The sequence below is a fragment of the Electrona antarctica genome (genome assembly GCF_951216825.1).
Source record: "Electrona antarctica genome assembly, chromosome: 12".
Classification (NCBI taxonomy): Eukaryota; Metazoa; Chordata; class Actinopteri; order Myctophiformes; family Myctophidae; genus Electrona; species Electrona antarctica.
Genome location: NC_136793.1, coordinates 36,293,688 through 36,313,714, shown reverse-complemented (window position 1 = coordinate 36,313,714; position 20,027 = coordinate 36,293,688). Strand labels below are relative to the sequence as shown.

The following is a 20,027-nucleotide window of genomic DNA, read 5'->3' as shown; positions in this document are numbered from 1 at the left end:
TATAGCTCCAATCATCACCCACATAGTAAACCTCTCCATCAAACAGGGACAGGTCCCCCAAGATTTCAAACTGGCCAAAGTAACCCCCTTGCACAAGAAAGGGAGTAAATTAGACCCCGGCAACTACCGCCCTATTTCTATTCTTAGTTCCATCTCGAAAGTGATGGAAAAAATTGTCTATGAACAGGTTGAAAAGTATCTTGCCACTAATAAATTATTGTACGAGTTCCAATCTGGCTTCAGAACATCCCACTCCACTGACACATGCCTTCTCTATTTGAGCGACCACATCAAACAAGAGGTGGACGCTGGCAAATACTGCGGCATGGTCATGCTGGACCTCCAAAAGGCTTTTGACACCGTGAACCACTCCATACTGGTTAACAAGCTAAAAGCAATTGGTTTCGATAGCACATCAGTGAGCTGGATGCAATCCTACCTGGAGGGGAGAGAACAGATGGTGGAAGTGAACGGAACACTGTCCCCCCCCCTCCCAGTGAGCTGTGGCGTTCCACAAGGAAGCATACTAGGGCCTCTACTGTTCCTAATATATGTAAACGACATGACTTCAGCCTGTGACTGCAACTTGTTCCTGTTCGCAGATGACTCAGCACTGCTGGTCTCGGACAGGGACAAACTGCAGGTTGAAAATGCCCTCAGCTCTGAACTCGGTAGAATCTGCACCTGGCTCGCTGATAACAAACTATCTTTACACCTGGGAAAAACTGAATCCATTCTCTTTGGCTCTATTAGTAATCTCAGCAAGGCAAATGGCTTCTTGGTTAGAGTGGGTGACAATGTTATCACACGTAAAGATGAAATTACCTACCTAGGTTCCATCCTGGAGGCTAATCTTTCCGGTGATAAAATGGCCACCAACGTAATCAAAAAAGTCAACCATAGAACAAGATTCCTCTACAGGATCTCCTCACTGGTCAACAAAAACACCTTGAAGACCTTAACAGGAGCCCTTGTACAGGGTTTCTTTGACTATGCATGCACCTCCTGGTACCACAGCACCTCAAAGGCCCTTAAAACCAGGCTCCAGACTTCCCAAAACAAACTGGTCAGGCTCCTACTTGATCTAGCCCCCCGAACCCACCTCACCCCTGCCCACTTCGACAGGCTGGAATGGCTTAGGGTCGACGACAGAGTACAGCATCTTGCAATGGGTCTGGTCCACAAGATTCGATACACCACCAAGATACCCATGTACCTGTCTAGATACTTCCTTAATGTTAACGAAGTCCACACCCACAACACCAGAGGGAGTGCAACGAACCATGTACAACCCAGATTCGGCACAAACAAGGGACTAAATTCTTTTCGCTCCTATGCCACCAAAATGTGGAACGCCCTACCAACTGTCATTAAGACATGCGAATCCCTTGACTCCTTCAAAACCGCTCTCAAAGGGCACCTACGGATGGCTGCAATTCGAAACTGGCCCCCGTAAAATCTGAATCCCCCCCCGCCCCCCCCCCCTTCTTTCCCCTCACTGTATATATTTATTTTCCCTTTTTACCTCCTTTTTGATGAATTCCTTTTTGATGAATTCCTGTTCTGTCTATAGAAGTGTCTATTTGTACGTCTCTAAATGTTTTGATGATTTGAACATGGTGGACCCTGTTGGAAACAAGTGTAATGCTTAATTGGGTCGTCCACTCACAGTTAACAGCCTTTGTATTGAGTTTGTGCTTGAAATGTACTGTAATTCTGCAAACTGTTAATAAATTCTTCAATCAATCAATCAATCAAAAGATAAAAAATCAATGCGGCTATCATCCACATTTCCAAAGGCCCCTGGAATCTCCCCAACTTTAATCCCCATTCAGTGTCATTAATGATAAAGATCAGTGCTGAGCCTGAGTCACTGCCCTATGCCTATGTCAAGCCAAATTAATGTAAAGTAGGCTTTGAGAGGATGTTGTGTGTGTCTGATAAAACCTTTAAAATTGCAAACAACATTCATGAGATGCTTTTATGAATTTTATCAGATATTTTAAAGGTTATACATGATTAATACACAAAAGAATTCTATCCTAGCCTAAGTTTTAAACTCTCGTAGAGGTATTTTTCGATTCAGAATAGAAAAATACCTCTACGAGAGTCATCTTAGGCTAATTCTATCCCATCATACCAATCTTTTGTTCTCTTGCTACAACAATTTCTCTTCCACATTTAGCCTTACAAAAACAACACATAACCGCACTCCAATGTCACCGAAAACCACATCCTCATTTTTTGGTGAACCATTTGTATTGTGCATTATAGAATGATAATCTCACACTCAGCTAAATTTGAATTGAAAACTACTGTCCCACCTTAACTGCTGTTCTTCATGATGGTTTCATATATTAGGCTATATTATTCCAAAAGTTATAGGCCTATGTTGAAATAAAGCCTACTTTCAGCTCTACTGTAGCCTATGTTGTATCAAAACAATTCTGTAAGATACCCTCACCAGATAGTGGTTTTGAAAAAGGCTTTTCAGCAGTTGCAGGTCATTTTTGCAGGAAATGTTTAATTTGCAAGCAGCACAACCCAGCAGGTGCAGAGGTGCTCATCCACAACCATCTCAACCCTGGCGGGCTGGGCCTGGGGCCACATCCAAATGGACTGCATCACCCCTTCAGATCTATCCCTTCCTTCCCTCTTTCTGGCATTCACTGATACTAAAACAGTTGCAACATGTCACATTATGTGGCTATGTGATTATCACTAAACATACATCACCACTTCAATTCGACCATTTGAAAATAGCCGATCTACAAGCTCATGATGTGACACATTCTGAGCTTGTAGATCTGCTATTTTCAAAATAATTTTTATACATTTGACAACTTGAGACAGGACATTCTGAATACTTTTACTTTTGGTACTTTAAGTACATTTTTATGCCAATATCTTTGTACATTTTGAATTCTGGACTTTTACTTTATTTTTTGGGGCTTTTTGCCTTTATTGATACTTCATAGACAGTAGGTTGACAGGAAACAGGGAGAGAGATGGGGGGGGAAGACACGCAGCAAAGGTTGTCGGGATCGAACTGCAACACGCTGTAAGGCTGGCCTATAGGTGCCCGGACTGCTAGGCCGGCCCAGACCTGTAAATGGAGTTTTTCTATATTGCAGTATTGATAGGCCTACTTTTACTGTGAGTACTTTTTCCATGTAAGGTTCAGACGGAGATGTTCATTATGAAATTACTTATAAAGGGTTAGGTTGGTTGGAAAATTCAAAATTCAATTCTAAGACAACTGCTATAAGGACGGGAGTTCCTAACATCATTATACAGACAATGTATCTCCTCTCTTAAGACTTAAACTGCTTGGTGAAATTTACCATTCATTGTAAAACCATTACTGAAACAAAGTTTGTTCTGTGGATCGAGCAGCACCTTCTGTCAACATTGACTCAGATACCACTGATTACCTGGCTTCATAAACAGAGGCAGGGAAATCCTGGTCCTGTTGGATTTTCAGTGTTTATGTTCACAGATACTGTAAGCTTCTTACACACACAACGGTTGTTGTGACAATATCTGACCAAAATTCTCATGTAGGAAAATTACCCAGATAACCATTTCTTCCCAAATATTCTGTGAAATGCCAGTGGCTAAAGTAAAGCCAGCATATTACCAATTACTTTTGTCAATTCAATTATGAAATTATATTCTTTGTATCATTTCCATAAACATGTTTGGTGACTAGAAATCACAGACTAAAGCATGGATAACGAAATTAAAGATGTCTTAAAAATACTTAAGTCCACGGGCACGGTGGCACAGTCGGTAGTGCTGTCACCTCACAGCTAGAAGGTCCTGGGTTCGATTCCTGCTGGGGGGCGTGTTCTCTCCTCCGCGTCATCAGTGCCCATACCTGAGGCGGGTTTGCCGAAAGGCCCTTCTTTGTGGAGTTTGCATGTTCTCTCCGTGTCCCCTAGGGTAGGTACCCTCACAAAAAACATGCAGTAATCCTGGTCTCTAAACTACCTCCCCCTGGCCAGCTGGGGCGCCTGATGGAGGGGAAAGGAACTGGTTGGAATAACGTGTTCCTATATACGCCCAACCGGGGAAGCTCCCCCCTGTCAGGTGAAAAGAAGCAGCTTAGCCTCCTCATGCATAGAAGGAAGCATGAGGTCAGTCCGCTGCCCTCCCCAGGTTGGCAAAGGAAGTGTAGCGCCCAGGATTACATAATAATGATTAGATAATTGACACTGGATAAAAAATAAAGACTTAATATAAGTCCATCATGTAGGCTACTCTCCTCTACAGGATGGCAAGACAGGCTATAGCAAACATCTTTAAATTACCATTTTGCAATAAAAATAAAACCATATTACTCATCATATGCCTCATAATATTCTGTAGCAGGTCGCCTGGAGCTAATAGTCTCAGAAGTCCAACCCAACAATGGGGCTCTTTTTTGGCAGATCCACACAAAGGCCATATTGACCAGGCCTACCACACTCTCTCTCTACATCATTGTCCAATTGCACGGTGTTGGACTCACATCCGCATGACTGGCTGACAAGCTGAAATCCACTGAGATTTCTCATTGCTGATAAATGGGCTCCTATTGTTGTTTTTCTGGGAACTCATGTGAATACATTGTCAATGTGTTTTGTCACAGTTTTTTAAAGACAGCAGATCCATGGGTAATACATAAATAGGCTAATACATAATCTGTAATGACATGCATAAATAGGCTAACACACACACACACACACACACACACACACACACACACACACCGAGAGAGAGAGAGAGAGAGAGAGAGAGAGAGAGAGAGAGAGAGAGAGAGTGTGTGTCAAAGTGACAAGTCGTAGAGAGAAAGGCCTTGTCAATATCATTGCTCTAATTATTAGAGGTATAGGCCCTGAGTCACAAAAGGTTGAAAATCTATCAAATAAATTATTATGCAAACATAATAATGATGACCTGTTTTGTGGAACACATGCAAAAATAACAGCAACATAGCAATAGTTTGCAATAATACCCCTGCATAGGTATGTGGGTGCATAGGCCGTGACCATCTTCACACAGCCTACCCAGGTGGTAGGCCTTGAGTTACTAAAATGTTGAGAAGCCCTGCTCTAATAGGCCTATAATAAAGAGTGACACAGCCATAGAATAGAAACTTAAATCACCTCAAAATCAAAAATGTAACCTCATCATGCACTAATTTGGGTTATGATCAGGAAACATGACAAATGCTCAAAGGCGCTTTTTTATATACTGCATTCACACTGGCAGATACAAAAGATACAAAGATAGTAGATACACAGCATATCTGTCGCTTTGTAGCTGAAGTTGAAGCCTACTCAACATATTTGTAGCTTTGTAGCTGATGTAACAGCTACAAACATCGAATGTAGCTTTGTATCTTCATGCTGCTACATTGAAAATGAAGGTAGACTGTATCTTTTGTATCTGCTAGTTTGAGCAACATCACAACACTACCATCCACACGTTCACCAGTCTTCTATTAGCATTACTCTGTCGCCCTCTTGTGTTATCCAACATAAGTGTAAAGTGTAAACATGTATCCCCAAAAACATTGTAGTGACTCAATGAGGGATAATACTAGAAAGACATAAAAAATACCGTATTGTCCCACATATAAGACGACTGATTATAAGACGACCCCCATTTTTCAAGACTAATTTGTGGAAAAATAACATTGAATGTCAAATAGTCTAGTCCCCGATTATAATACGACCCCGTTTTTTAGGATATTTCCATTGGAAAATAACAGTCTTATATTCAGGCCAATAGGGTATTATTTGCATTACACAGATTTTGGGGTGTTATGAACTCAAATAAAAAAAAAAAAGCATTAAAAACAACCATTTCTTGGAGAATCAATAATACTCAATATGCAAAAAACATGTGCAAGGCAATACCATTTTATTTTAGATTAAACTACTAACACCATAATCAAGATAAGTTAATTATATTAGTCTAAAAATACAGTAGGTGTGACCTGTGGCAAGCATTTCCCCTATACTAAAATACAACAAACAGACAATGGATTCTGGTATGAAGTACATTTGGTTCACCTCTTAAAAAGGAGTTGAAACAAATCCCTGTTAAAACATATGTTCATGACTGTCATAATGAACAATATATGTTGTATTGATGTTTTTTTCATGTGAAGTGCCTGTCTTGTCTCAGACTAGACATAATTTTTCATACAAGTTTAGAATTAATTTATCTAAAGAATAAGTATTTCTACATCATACACTACCCCTTCATTTTCCAATATGCATATAAAAGAAAACAAGATTTGAAAGATACGGCATACATACACTATAATATATATATATATATATATATATATATATATATATATATACACATATTATACATACATGTGTGTGTGTGTGTGTGTGGAAAACAAACACCTTAAAATAAATACACTAAAGAATATATACTTTCTTTAACACCGAGGTTAAGGGCCATTACAAATATACAAATGGGTGAGGACTTTCATTATGTACAAGTTTGAGACCTCCTTAAACCCGAGGTTTTAGAACAGTTGCTTTGGAGTTTGGACTGACATGGACACTTTTGGACAGTCCTCTTTTTCTCCAGCATTCTTTGGGACTAAAAACAAAGTAATGACATTTTACGCCATGCTTACTGATCTGCAGATATATTGTTTGCGGAAACTTTAATAATAATCTTAATCTGACATTTAAATTTCAAGACAAACTAATTTGATTCATGTGTAACATGCCATATAATGTTGGCACTTTAAATAGCAAATGTGCCCATTAGTTTTCGCACTAGGGGGAGACATTGCTAAAAATGCTACATAATGTCTCACAGCTGTCTGGCTGGAAGAGTTTGTTTCAAATAGGCTTCTTCTTCACTGCCTGGCATGAGTTCTCCACTGACTTCAAGGACCAGTGGAAGGAGAACAAGGCCATTCTGCAGTCGAGGTTAAAAGCAGAAGCGGAGTGGTTCTGATAAGCGAGGGAAAAGGCGATATACAGTGTCAAGACCAAACACGCATCTGGAATTAAAGCCAAGCTGGGCAATAATATCCGAGACCTTGTTGGACAAAGGAAAGTTCAAAAGACAAAAAGCAGGGACAAAGAACTATGGACTGGCTTGTACAGTACACCCAGGTGACTCAACACTTGTACCAGAGCCCCCTTGCTGATGACATCTCTACTATTAGTTAAAATTCATTCAGACAAAAGGATGAACAAGATAAGTTAAAAGTTAACAGATGATTATTCAACCACGTGTCAGCACAATTTCACAAATCTTGGATTTATGGTTTGATATATTTCACATAAACTAATCTGGTATTGCTGCTCACAGCAATGGCAGTGTTGATAATAATGTGAAATAGATCAAAATCATGGCTATGACTTGGATGTGATATAATATTCCTTTCTTTTATTTAAGTAATATACTATACATGGTCAATCCATGGAGCACATGAATCTTGTTAGCCCATGAAACCTAAGCAGAAGTTCAAAATTGCATGGCTATTTAGTTGATCATTCGCGGAAAAAGAAAATCTTAAACCCAAGGGACCATTTTTCACTCAGATTTTTTCATGTGTATATATTTGGACAGGCAGAAAACTAACACACCAAAAAAGTTACGACAACACACAGGTTGCACAGTGACTGGCGACATACTGACTTTAAAAATGTGCAAATAGGCCATATACAAATTCATTAAACGGAAAACTGAGATCGGAGGAAACCACATTCACCATTTTAAACTATACATGTCACATTCAAATGCATACTGTGCAACTGTCCGAAAAAAAAACCTTGCATCCTCAGTAAAAGTAAAAATTGCGAATAATTTGAAACTAATTGCTGTGTGTAAAAATTGGTGTGCCGATTAGGAACCAAATAATATGGTGTTAGAAAGGGTTTTAGAAGTCTCAAAAGGTGATAGAATTTTCTCAAATTTTCAAAGTCAGAGGTCTCTGTCCTTGATTCAACTGAGTGAGGACAATTGAGATCTTCCATTATAGCATAATAAATAAGATAAAATATTGATCAGTGGAATAAAGAGGTGAAAGAACGGATTTACAGGTTTTTACATGAACAATTTACAGTATATGGATACTTTTTTGTGTGACGTAGAATAGAAATATATGTGTGTTTACTACACGCCTGGGGGTGGGAGTAATGTTGGCTTTTTGGTGGGGGTGATAGGGGGGATAGTAGGCGAGCTGATAGGGATGACTCCCGTGGCCAGGAGGATGATGATGAGGATGATGATGAGCACGATTACCACAATCACCACAACCAGCTTGACGTTCTTCCACCAGTAGGAGCGAGCCACCTTCTGTGACGTCTGCTTAAAGTGCTGGGCCTGGTGAGGAACACAGGGGGGGGGGGGGGGTAGAGATACTGTGTTTAAACGGCAACTTTACTTTACAACATTACTAGTAGAACCGGGCCTACAACATAGACCTGTCTGTTACATGAAGAAAAACATCCTCCTAATCGGATCTAAAAGCACAAAGTCATATAGCTGATGCCAAACTAAACATTACAGCATTACAGAAATTCATTCAGTGGAAGCAAACTAGAAAACAGGACCAGGTCCAATAACTCTGTGACTCCCATTTGGATCTGTGGACGTGATCATGTTGATGATCACGTCAGTCTCGAGTCTGACCAAATATGGAGAGACAGCAGGATTTGGATGTGAGATTATGTCACCAAATCGTTGTCTGGCGGAAACCTAGTCTAAAATCGTTACACTTCAACAACCCATGTTCCAATGGATCCAATGTTCTGAAAATATCAGAAAACAACTCATGTTCCAATGGATACAATGTACTGAAAACATCCACAAGCCAACAATGCGTCACTCGCAACGTGTTGTGAGCTTGAAGATTGGCTATTTTCACTCTGTTGCGTCGTATGACAAAGTAGAGCATTCATTTGTGAAAAAAAACAAGAAAAAAAGAAAAACGAAATGTACAAAATATTTGATGAACTGCTGCCAAAGGTTTGCAGCTCGTGCCATTGTTTTTTTTTCTACAGAAGTTTTCATTTGCATGTTTTCACTTGTCTCTTACAGAGCCACACCATGTAACTAGCTGCCTCCAGCTTTTATAAATGATTTCTGATGACCACATAGCTACCACTCCTACCATTACACCAAAAGGGACTACAAAAAAACATTACACATCATGTGAGATTAGCAGATCTACAAGCTCACTATAAATGATGCATCACATCATGATGCATCACATCGCAACACGTTTGTGGGCTTGTAGATCAGCTATTTCCGATGCACAACACACACTGTTGTACGACTGAGTACACTGTACATTAGCCATATAGATAAGATAAATAAAATACAGCATTTTCAATTTTTTTGTCTGAGAAATAGAAATATATAAGTCTAGAATCTCATTTTGTAAGTAAAATCAATCATTCATGACAAATCAAATCATGACTTTGGTGAATCTCGTAACATCCCTAGATGGCTAGCCATGCTGGAAAAAAAACCCTATATTCAAACCTAAGAATAAGCCTGCCCTCCAAGGGACTACCATCTGTATCCATTTACTGCATAATACAGCCTGTAGACATTTTCTGTTACTGTATTTTATACAGAAAATTGATACAGCCTCAAGTGTTCCATTTCGTGGCACAACCTGATGCCAACTTTTGGCCCTACTTTCATGGTTACAAATTGCAATTTACAAGTGTAGTGTACCATCAAAGGAATAGCTCTTAGAGTATAAAAATGATGTAACTACCATCAAGTCTATGGTAAGATTCAGCAATTAGAGGTAATATGCTCCACAAGAGCCCATTCTGGCTCAGCTGTTTGTCCAAGATAGCAGCACCCTACCAAGTACACCCGTGGTGAATACATTTAGGCATCAAAGACGAGTTATCTTTCACTCTGACTTTTACTCTGGCTCTACATCACAAAGAGACGACAACCCCTGCCTGTGACTGGAGGGCCCAAGATCTCAAAAAGGGGAGATCATTTACAATTGCTGCCAAATCTGATCATGTAAAATTGGCAAAGCACTGCAACTGGGGTCCACCTACTCTGGGAAGCATTCCTTTTCGGGTTTATGATCTGGTCGGGAGTGGAAGGTAATTTATGTTTTTCATGTTGTAGTCACTGATTCATGCCTGATTCAGAAGTACCGGAAATAATTCCTGCGATCACAATTTTAGGGCCTACCCATTACCAATAACATCCTTGATGTGGCGTAGTTTTTGCTGATTTTTAAAATATAAATGTGAGTGTACTTTCCAGAGACTATTTAGCGTCTGTATACCTTGGTTATCCCACAGGGAAATTCCATTTTTTTGTGTAGGCCCTAAAATTATGATCGTGGGGAATTATTTTGGGTAGTTCTTATTCCGGTTGTGGTTTCCTGCCTGATGACTACAACATGATGTAAATTACCATCCGCTCCAGACCGGTTCACACAGCGGTTTAGTAACAAAGACCAGACTTTCCTCCGAGGTGGAAAGCCTGGTGACGCGAGGTTAGGGTCCACCCCACCTCCTCAGTCAACCCAGAGGTTAAGGGGCTGCCTTCACGAGGACGTCGCGGGCTGTTCCCCGCCTAAGTTTTGTGAACGATATAAAACTTTACTGCGTCTACATTGCGGTTATGTTAATTATGTACGACGTCCACTCGAGACCGGTAAACTGCTTCGTTTTCAAGATAAAGATACAGTACACATAGCTGGCCTGTAGATGGCCACAAAAAAAAGAAAAAGCTTATTCTAAAGGCTATATGAAAGCGTTGGTATTTCACACAGGTGTTGCCAAATAACTAATTATCTTGATCAGATGCGCATATGCGTCATATCAATTTAATGAGCAGAGCAGTGCTGCTTCTCTCTCTGAGTCTGCACACACTGACTGACCAGCTAAAGTGTATGCCTACTAAACCATAATATATGACAAACCTTGGATTAATTCTTCTGAAAACAGCAGCAAGCACAAAGTAAGTGTGAGAGAGAGAGAGAGAGAGAGAGAGAGAGAGAGTGTGAGAGAGAGAGCGAGAGAGAGCGCGCCCCTTCTATTTTTTAACACGCAGCATCTCTCTCTCTCTCTCTGTGACTGTGACTGCGACACGGTCAATAATATATAGCATAAATAATAGGCCAAATATAACACTTTCCCTCTATCTGTGATCAGCTCCTCACACACAACTCCTCTCTCGTGCATGCCTGCTCAATCTCAACAACGGTTTGCATGCGTGCGGGCTGCAGATCGGCTATTTTTGGAGAAGAGATTTATAGACATTATGTGCAAATATAAAATAGCTGTGATACTTATATGTAAGTGGTTATGGTGAAATAAACCATTAACACTGGTTAGTTTGGAGGGGCGAGGGGACTATGACATCACCGTTTCAGCAAATTAGGCGGCATTCGCTGTACACACGGAGACGTGAAAGTCGCGTCTCCAAACTTTCCCACTCTGGAAGGTAGTTTCAAAATTAGCCGTTAAAGTCCCCCAAAACGCCGTCTCCGTGTGACAAAAAGGGTAGATCGGCTAATTACTTGCCCCAGAAACACCGAATACGTCCTCGTCTGTACAGGCCCTCAGTCTGTTGTTTCCCTCCCCTCCAAGATGTTTTAAATCCCACACAAAGATACTAAGTTACTAACCCCCGCCTGCAAGTCTTCTGACTTGTCCATGAGTTCGTCCAGCCTCTCTCCCCGCGCCAGAATGCGGTCCACATTCTGGGTCATGATGTCTTTAACTCCATCCACCTGGGACCTCAGGGATTGTACCTTATCCTGTGCAACCTCAGCCCCAGCCGCATTCCGCTCCTACAGAAAAGGAGGGGGAAAGAAGAGTAAAAAAGGGGGAAATAGAGAGAGAGACAATGGGAAAGAGTGGGGGAGTTGAGGTCAATATTGATTCTATACAGCACCCTTTGTTATGATAAAGCTTGCAGGCCAGAGGCCACTGACGACGCAAGAAACGCAAAGACTATACATGTCTAAAATAACCTTGCGTTTTTTATGTCCGTTTGACTCCCCCACGCAAGGAACAAAAAATACTATGTAGAGGCCTTGAGACACTGCGGTATTCTATTTTACAATTTTACTGTTTTTCCAATTAATTGTAGAGTCTCTCGTAAAATGCATAGCAGTGATCTACAAAACCACATTAAATTCTTGTTAACGATAGGCTACCAACCACACTCGCATTTCTCCCAACAACCAACCCAGGAAGGATACCGTAGCTACTATTTACATTAGATGGGCTCATAAAAATACTAGTGATTTCAGATAAAGTTGGTGTGCTAACGTAACACTTTAGGTCAGGTCTGTAATGTGTTATACCCACACTAATACTTAAGGTGTTATATAACAGTTGTTTGTATTATTATAACATGTAAAATGTGTAAATGTAATGTATAAGTGCTGGTCAAAATGCATTATCAACTCAGTGGAACATTTATAATGCATTATAATGCACTTATGCTTCATAACACTCATAAGTGTATATAATTATTAATTATGCATTAACAACTTATAATGAACACTTTATAACTAACCAAGTTAAGGTAGTTGAAAAGTGCTGTTCCACTGGGCTTATAATGCAAAAAGAAACTTGAGTTCAAGAGTGTTTTCATAGCTACAATGACGTGTGGGCACATATAAACAACGAAGAAATGAGTGTGCATCACTATCCGTGTAAATTCCTGTACAACTACTGTACTTGGTAAGTAAAATAAAATATAACTATAACTACAGTCAGCTGCTGACCGTGAAAGTGGAAGCGCCTCCCTTGTGAAGGCCTTATGTTATGTACCACGAGGTACAAATTGGATAGGTAACAGGTAATATAACTATATGGTATAACTGCATCATGGTTTTCATTTCTATATATACAAAACGTAACTGCAGTTTGGCTTTTGCGTCAAACTAGGTGTCAGTCAAGGGGAAACACTAAATCAAACGGAACATACAGCATTTCTTTAGCTCTACCTAAATCAAGAACAAGTTCACATGCCACCAGTATCTAAGGAGGCAATCAAATGATGTGTATCAGGAAGGAACATATTTCTAGTTGCCAGTCTGTGTGCGGACTTGTGTTGGCCAGAGTGTCACTTGGGACACTCCCCCAGCCCAACCTGTTATAGTTTACAGTGCAGCCACCAGACCTGCAAGGATGTGAATGACACCTGTCCCTGTGTCTGCCCTACCAAAATAGTTTAGCAATGTGGTCATTGTTACGTGGTGGCTTATAATGATATGGAAATTCAATTAGGATGTGGTAATTTTACGGTTAATGTAACACATAATGTGCATGTCTATAGGCCTTCTAAGTCCTTTGTGACGCCACCAGACAATAAACAAAGGCGTCTCCGGGAAACCAGCTGCTTTGGCTACGTCATTCAGCTCTCCTCCCTCCCTTCTTGTCTTTCTTTCCTGTAGAAAAGACTGCTCCCTCCCCCTCTCCAAACTAGCCAACATGCCTCTCTACTGGCACAAGGAACTCCATGAAGTCTGCTATCGCATGTCAGCCAACTCCATCAGAGAAAAGGAAACGGTAACATGCCCTGAAAAACAAGTTTGTTGCACATCGTATTAACTTCAGGTCAACTTCATTGTCATTCCAACTTACATTTGGAATGACGTAACGTAACTTGCAGTGAGCACATTAACTGAGATGTCCTAATTGTAACGCTTTAATAATCAAAAAATGAGTCACGTGATGAGTCACGTGTGTTTTCAGTTATTTTCTAAGATAAAACAGCCCACTGTGAATACAAGGGATAGATTTTGTTTTATTTGGTACCAGGCCGCATCAACCTTCTTCAGTTGATAATACGATAAGATGTCCTTAAACCCTTTTTCAATAACCACTTAAACACCAGCATCCACATTCTGGGGCGGGGGACGGGGACACATTAGCCAAAACCAGCCGATTACATTGAGAGTTGTGATCATTGATCAATTCAACAAACAAAAGGAAATGATTCCCCCAAATAATAGGTATATGATGTACTTGGTTTCCATTTTCCAAGACAAGGGGACACCAACGTCGGGAAGATGGTGACAATCACGAGGAAGAGTTATAAATGAAGAAGAATGTTATAAATGAAGCAGTCACACTGACACCACAAACTCGATGCAGTGTGAATTTAATGCAAAAGAGAGCAACGTTTTGAGTTGACAAAAGACCCTGAGGAACATTGGTTTACTTTTAATAAGATTCACACAGCACCAAGGCTACGAATGTGACTACTTCTTCTGTTTAAATGTGATCCATTCATGAATTTTAACATATCTGAGAATGCAGGGTTGTTAGAGAAGGGATGTTTCATGTCTAGAATTAAAGGAAGGAAGTCTGCGCACACTGTTCTACAGCTCCCAAGTATAGTTTTATTTAGAACCATAATAAAAAATAAAACTACCAGTATATATGTTTAATAAAAATAAAAGTATAATTGGGAGATGTAGAACAGTGTGGGGACTTCCTTCAATCCTGTTTTTGTTCAGCACCTGAATAATTATTTATAGATTTCTCCCTCTGGACTCTATTTAATGTATTGAAGTGTAAATGTTCATTTATGCATTTGTAACTCAAGTGTGAACAAAATGGAACCTTACGGGTCCATAATTTGTACACACTTATACATTTGTACACCCAAGAGTTAGAATAACATGCAGATTTGTTATGCATGTAATGGACAAACAGTCTTTTGGAAAGAAGGCCATGTCACTGTGTTGATTTTGGGCTTCCTCTCAGCAGAGAAATGGTGCCACCACCACCACAGTTCAAAGGTTGTCTAAACCTCCACAAATGAGAGCATATAATTTTCCCACAGCACTGAGGTCATGTCTGTCATCATTTAGCATAGCACATTGGAAGCATAAGCATTTAATAGATTGTGTTATGTGATTGTGATGTATGATTTATTTTATTTAAAGCATAATAAAATAAAGGAAACACTGAGAGTCTACGATCACCATCATGCACACCAAATAGAAATCTTAGTATATTTGATCTGTTTAATACGTAGCTGAAAATGTGAACTTTAAAATAAGTGTTTTATTGAATTGTCAATACACGCTACGTAAACTATAAAATATTTACAACCAAAATATGTTGTGGCGACGATGTTACTCGAAACACCAGATTTATGTTCAAGCCAATAAAGATAAAGTTTGAATTGCCGTAGTGGCTGTAAAGAGGCCTGTTGTCCGGGCTAGCCTACTATACGTCCTCTCTGTGGTCATGTAACGTTGCAAATGCATAACAATTAATTATAGATTGTGGTGGAGAAAGCAAGCATGGACATCTAAAAGCAATAGGTGTTAAAAATACGTTTGCAAAGTCCGACAAACAAGATGGAGAAGGAAAAACAAACACTTGTTGCACCACCTGAGCTCTAAACATGAAGACAACCCAGAAACACACAGGTTGCGTTTCTTTAAATTCTCACTTACCGGATCTATATCCATTTTGTCTGAAAATACGACCCTTGTCTCCTGACGACGGAGGTGGAAGTTGTCTTCTTGGGCAAATGGGTGATAGTTAAATCTTTACGAACTTGTTTTTTTAGTTAGTTTCAACGCTCGCTCCCGATACTGTTTTGTTTCCTCCTCAGCCTACGGTGTGTTTTTGTTAAACTTCCTGGTTTTTTTCTCCCCCCACCAGGGCCACCAGTCACCAAATTCCATTGCCTTGTCCCTCCTCCTCTTTCAACCGTTCCCCTCCATCCCTCTTGAGGGAGTTTCCATCAGGTGTGCACTACAGCCTGGGTATTGATTGAATCACACTTATATACTGTAACCTGTAACTGTAACTATTTCATATACTCTGCTTTAGAACAAAATCATCTACGATGTATAATGCTCAGGAGTTAGACTCAGGTTCCACACTGTTGGAACGTGTAATGTTGATGTTATGTAGTTGACAAGTTAGGCTAACTAAGAAATTAAGAATAGGCCTATCCAGTTGAGAAAATAATTATCCATACAATTATATATGTCTGACTGTGAAATAAAATGATTATGTCTTCTCCCAAAAGAGAATTCCAACTCTACAGGATTCAAACATGAGTCTCTAACCCTGTGGGAAACCAAACACAAAACATTCCTCCTCTGAAGAATGGGCAGACCACCTCCAACCACTGGCACAGCAGATACACACATTGACAGACACAATAATATTGTATGAATATACTACCAAACAGATTGGTTAATGTTTTATTCATTCACACCAATGACCTCAAGTGTATTATTGCTTAATTAGCCAGTGGCCACAATTCAGGGCCGGATTTAGCCAGCCCCACTCAGGTGGGCAGACAGAATTGTAAGGGGGGGCGACTCCGCCGGCGCGGGTGGGGTGTCAAACCCACATTGGGTGGGCAGGACGCACGTTTGGGTGGGCTATGCCCCCCCCCCCCAGAACCGGCCCTGGGCCACATAGTGTTTTAGTGTCAGTGTGTGAACAGTAGTTGTCTCCACCAGGCCGAAGGCATGGGGAGAGAGTATGTTTTGCACTCCGTCCGTCCGTCCGTGTGTGTGTGTGTGTGTCCGTCCGTCCGTCCGTCCTTCCGTCTGTGAACAGCTAATCTCCGGCACCGTTAACCCGGTCGATGCCAAATTTTGCACACACACTCCCTGGATGCCAACGATGAACCTCTGCCCCAAAATTTCCAGAACGGCCTGTTATAGCGCCACCAGGAGGCCGCTTTGTGCAAAACAAGTTTTTGGACAGTACACCTACAGATTTTGTCCCAAAATCACGCAAATTGGTACACAGTCTCTCTAGAGCCATTCAACGGAACGGGTCTTTCAGATTTCTCAGACTCCATCCTGATTGGCTAAGATTGGCTTCCAAAGTTCGCAGGAGTGCTCAGTTTCAAACAAAATGCTGCAAATCATGAACACATCGTGTGATTTCCGTGAAATTGTGCACGCACATTCCCACTAGGCCGAGGAGGAAATGCCACATGAACATTTTCAACTCAGCCTCATGGTGGCGCTATAACTGGCCGAAAAGTGTTTTTACCTCTAACTGCACGGATCTGTGGATAACTTTGTATACCAACTCCCTAGAGGCCAAGGAAAAACCTTTGCCTGTAATTTTTCACATCTGCTCTTTATAGCGCCACCAGGAGGCCGACATATGTAAAACACATTTTCTAATATTACTCCTTCAGATTTTATCCAAATTTCGCGCCAATCGGTACACATGCTCTTCATAGTCATGTGATCAAGACGGGTTTGTTTGATTTCTCATAATCCACCCTCATTGGCTACGATTGGCTTCTACACTTTTCAGGAGTAGCCCGCTTTCTACCCGCTTTGTACAAATCGCCACAACTACTCAACGCAGCGTCCGATTGTGGTGAAACTGTGCATGCATATTCCCACTAGGCTTTGGAAGAAATGCCACTTGACAGTTTTCAAATCAGCCTCATGGTGGCGCTACAACAGGCCAAGCCGCGTCACACACACACACACACACACACACACACACTTATATATTGCTCCTAAACATTTTGACAAACATCACACACACACTCCTATCCTCCTGGTGGAGACCTGTGCCCAGAAGGGCACTTTTTCTAGTTCTCAATGTGGTGTCCAGGGTCCCTTGAGGGGGTTCTAAATGGAACCTTAGAGGTCTGTAACTTTTTGATTGTGATAATGTGATAACATTGTCTCAGCAAGCCATTTGCCTTGCTGAGATTACCATTAGAGCCAAAGAGAATGGATTCAGTTTTTCCCAGGTGTAAAGATAGCTTGTTATCAGCGAGCCAGGTGCAGTGTTCCATTCACCTCCACCATCTGTTCTCTCCCCTCCAGGTAGGATTGCATCCAGCTCACTGATGTGCTATCTAAACCAATTGCTTTAAGCTTGTTAACTAGTGTGCGGATAGACCCATTAGGTTAATTTCCAATCTCAGAGTTATGAGAGTACACTACCTTTCCTCTCAGCCAATCACATGAGATCAAAACTTACATTAAGTGGCATACTTCTGTATAAAAGCAGCTTACAACTGTGATGTAGTCTGTAGTGGGCCTATGGGATACATACACTGTGGAATAGAAAATATTCATTCGTCTTCACCAGAGTAGAACTAAATCAGACCTGGTAAAATAGCTACATAAATCCAACTTTCCAATCCAATCACTTTGCAATTTCAGTCCACACATTCACAGGGACATTGGACTATAATAAATGTAACCTAGATGTTCAGGAATTCATTTTATTTGAAGAACAGTGTACATTTTTGTGGATGTTGCCAGAGACCGGACAGGTACCAAAGCAGGTTGTGAAATGTTCTTGGAGGGTTGGACAGAAACTCTCCAATTAGAGATGTACCGATACCAATTTAGGGCCAATGATCCCTGGGTCGGCGGTTCGAATCCCGGCTCCTCCTGTCCACATGTCAAAGTGTCCTTGGGCAAGACACTGAACCCTACATTGCCTCCAATGAGTTTGTCGGTGTGAGCGTGCCACCATTGGTGTGTGAATGTGGGAAGTGAGGACGCTGGCGTCGACTGTTCGCCGCTTCACCGTATGAATGAATTAACCATTGTAAAGCACTTTGAGTACTTGAAAAGCGCTATAAAAATGCAATTCATAAAAATGCAATTCATACCATTTTTTCCTTGAACCACTGATCTAGGAATAAACCAATTTTTCATTCATAACTGTTAACGTGCAGCACCACAATAAAATAAAAATGCAAATAGTACAGTAAAGGTCCCCACACACTGATCGCGTTTCTTCAGATTTTTAGCGGCGTTTCTCCATCGTTTTCCGAAAAACGCGTCCAGTGTGCAACCACCTTTAGAGTATAAAACAGTCATGCAACATGAATCATTCAAAATATTACTGTAAATGAAATATCATGTGATAAATTCGGTGGTATGGGAATGGCATGGACTGGCAGATACCTGCATTTTAAGCAGTATTGGCAGCTTTTCTGATACTGGTCTTGTTATACATCTGTCTATGTCAATCCAGATATTCCTTAGCCCTGTGAACTAAGGAACTCTGCATGTCTGCAAGTAACACCATAATGGTTTTTCTTTGCTTTCTCTCACAGTTGAAAGACAGCCTCCTCCCTGCCCAGAAGGTATTAAAGTCACATTGTTTCACCCTGCCAGCACCACTAACCCTGGTCCAACCGGTTGCTAAAGTCAGGGAAGGCAAGTGGGAAAAAAAAGAAAAAAGGAACAGGACAGAAAGCTCTGTCAAGACTAAAAAAAAAGACCAGAAGACAAATGTGGTTCCAGAGACAGGGATCTTAATTACAACTCATTAAAACCGGGAAAGCATCCGTGTCATTTTAGATTGAGCTAAAATTATTTTGTACTTAAAAATAGCAGGCATATATATATTAAAAAAATCACACCTGTGTGAACTGAGTGGTGTAAGGCCTGTCTGACGTAATGAAATCATGTCTGACGTAATGAAATCACACCCGGGTGAACAGGGTGAACATAGCAACCATGCTCATTTTTTCTGCACAATGTCTGACGTAATGAAATCACACCCGGGTGAACAGGGTGAACATAGCAACCATGCTCATTTTTTCTGCACAAAAAAGCCAGTTGTAGGAGTGGTTTACACCACTCAAAAAAGAGAACCTTTTTAACTGCAATCTTCACTTCTGGGCATCCATGGAACAAAATATTTTGAGATGGGGTCCTTCACATGAAACAGTTTGAGCACCACTGATATAGTAATCTCTCAAGAACAGATTTCGAGCTGCGCTACTGAATCTGTCGGCAGGGGCATTCAGAACGTGTATACATTGTTAGTGGGAATGAAAACACAAGCAGCCCACCGGAACTTCGGAAGAGGGCTAAATGGGCCAAAATCCTGCTATCCACATTCCATTGGGTGACGCGCCCAGAGGCAAATTCAAAGATTGCTGATATAGTAACATATGTGTTTACCAGAAAACAAGGATTTAGAAGACATTTGCAGAATCGGCCTCAGGTCTTAATGTAATGGTCGTACAACATTGTCACTTCTCAAATATTATCTGTTGAGCAACACTTT

The 20,027-nt window shown here is 40.8% G+C and overlaps 1 protein-coding gene across 1 annotated transcript; it reads right to left on the bottom strand.

Moving 5' to 3' along the window:
• Positions 1–5,893: 5,893 nt before the first annotated feature.
• vamp8 (vesicle-associated membrane protein 8 (endobrevin)) lies at positions 5,894–15,721 on the bottom strand. Its single transcript, XM_079517346.1, has 3 exons — positions 15,446–15,721; positions 11,645–11,809; positions 5,894–8,352 (listed from the first exon to the last, which is right to left on the bottom strand). Exons 1-3 carry the CDS (start codon positions 15,458–15,460, stop codon positions 8,143–8,145), a joined length of 390 nt encoding a protein of 129 aa, XP_079373472.1. The 5' UTR covers positions 15,461–15,721; the 3' UTR covers positions 5,894–8,142.
• Between the last annotated feature and the right edge of the window lie 4,306 nt (positions 15,722–20,027).

Excerpts from the sequence above, each read along its gene's own strand:
- vamp8 (XM_079517346.1), bottom strand. Across the intron at positions 8,353-11,644 it reads CAGAAGACTTGCAGGCGGGG|GCCCAGCACTTTAAGCAGAC; the intron begins GTTAGTAACTTA and ends GTTCCTCACCAG.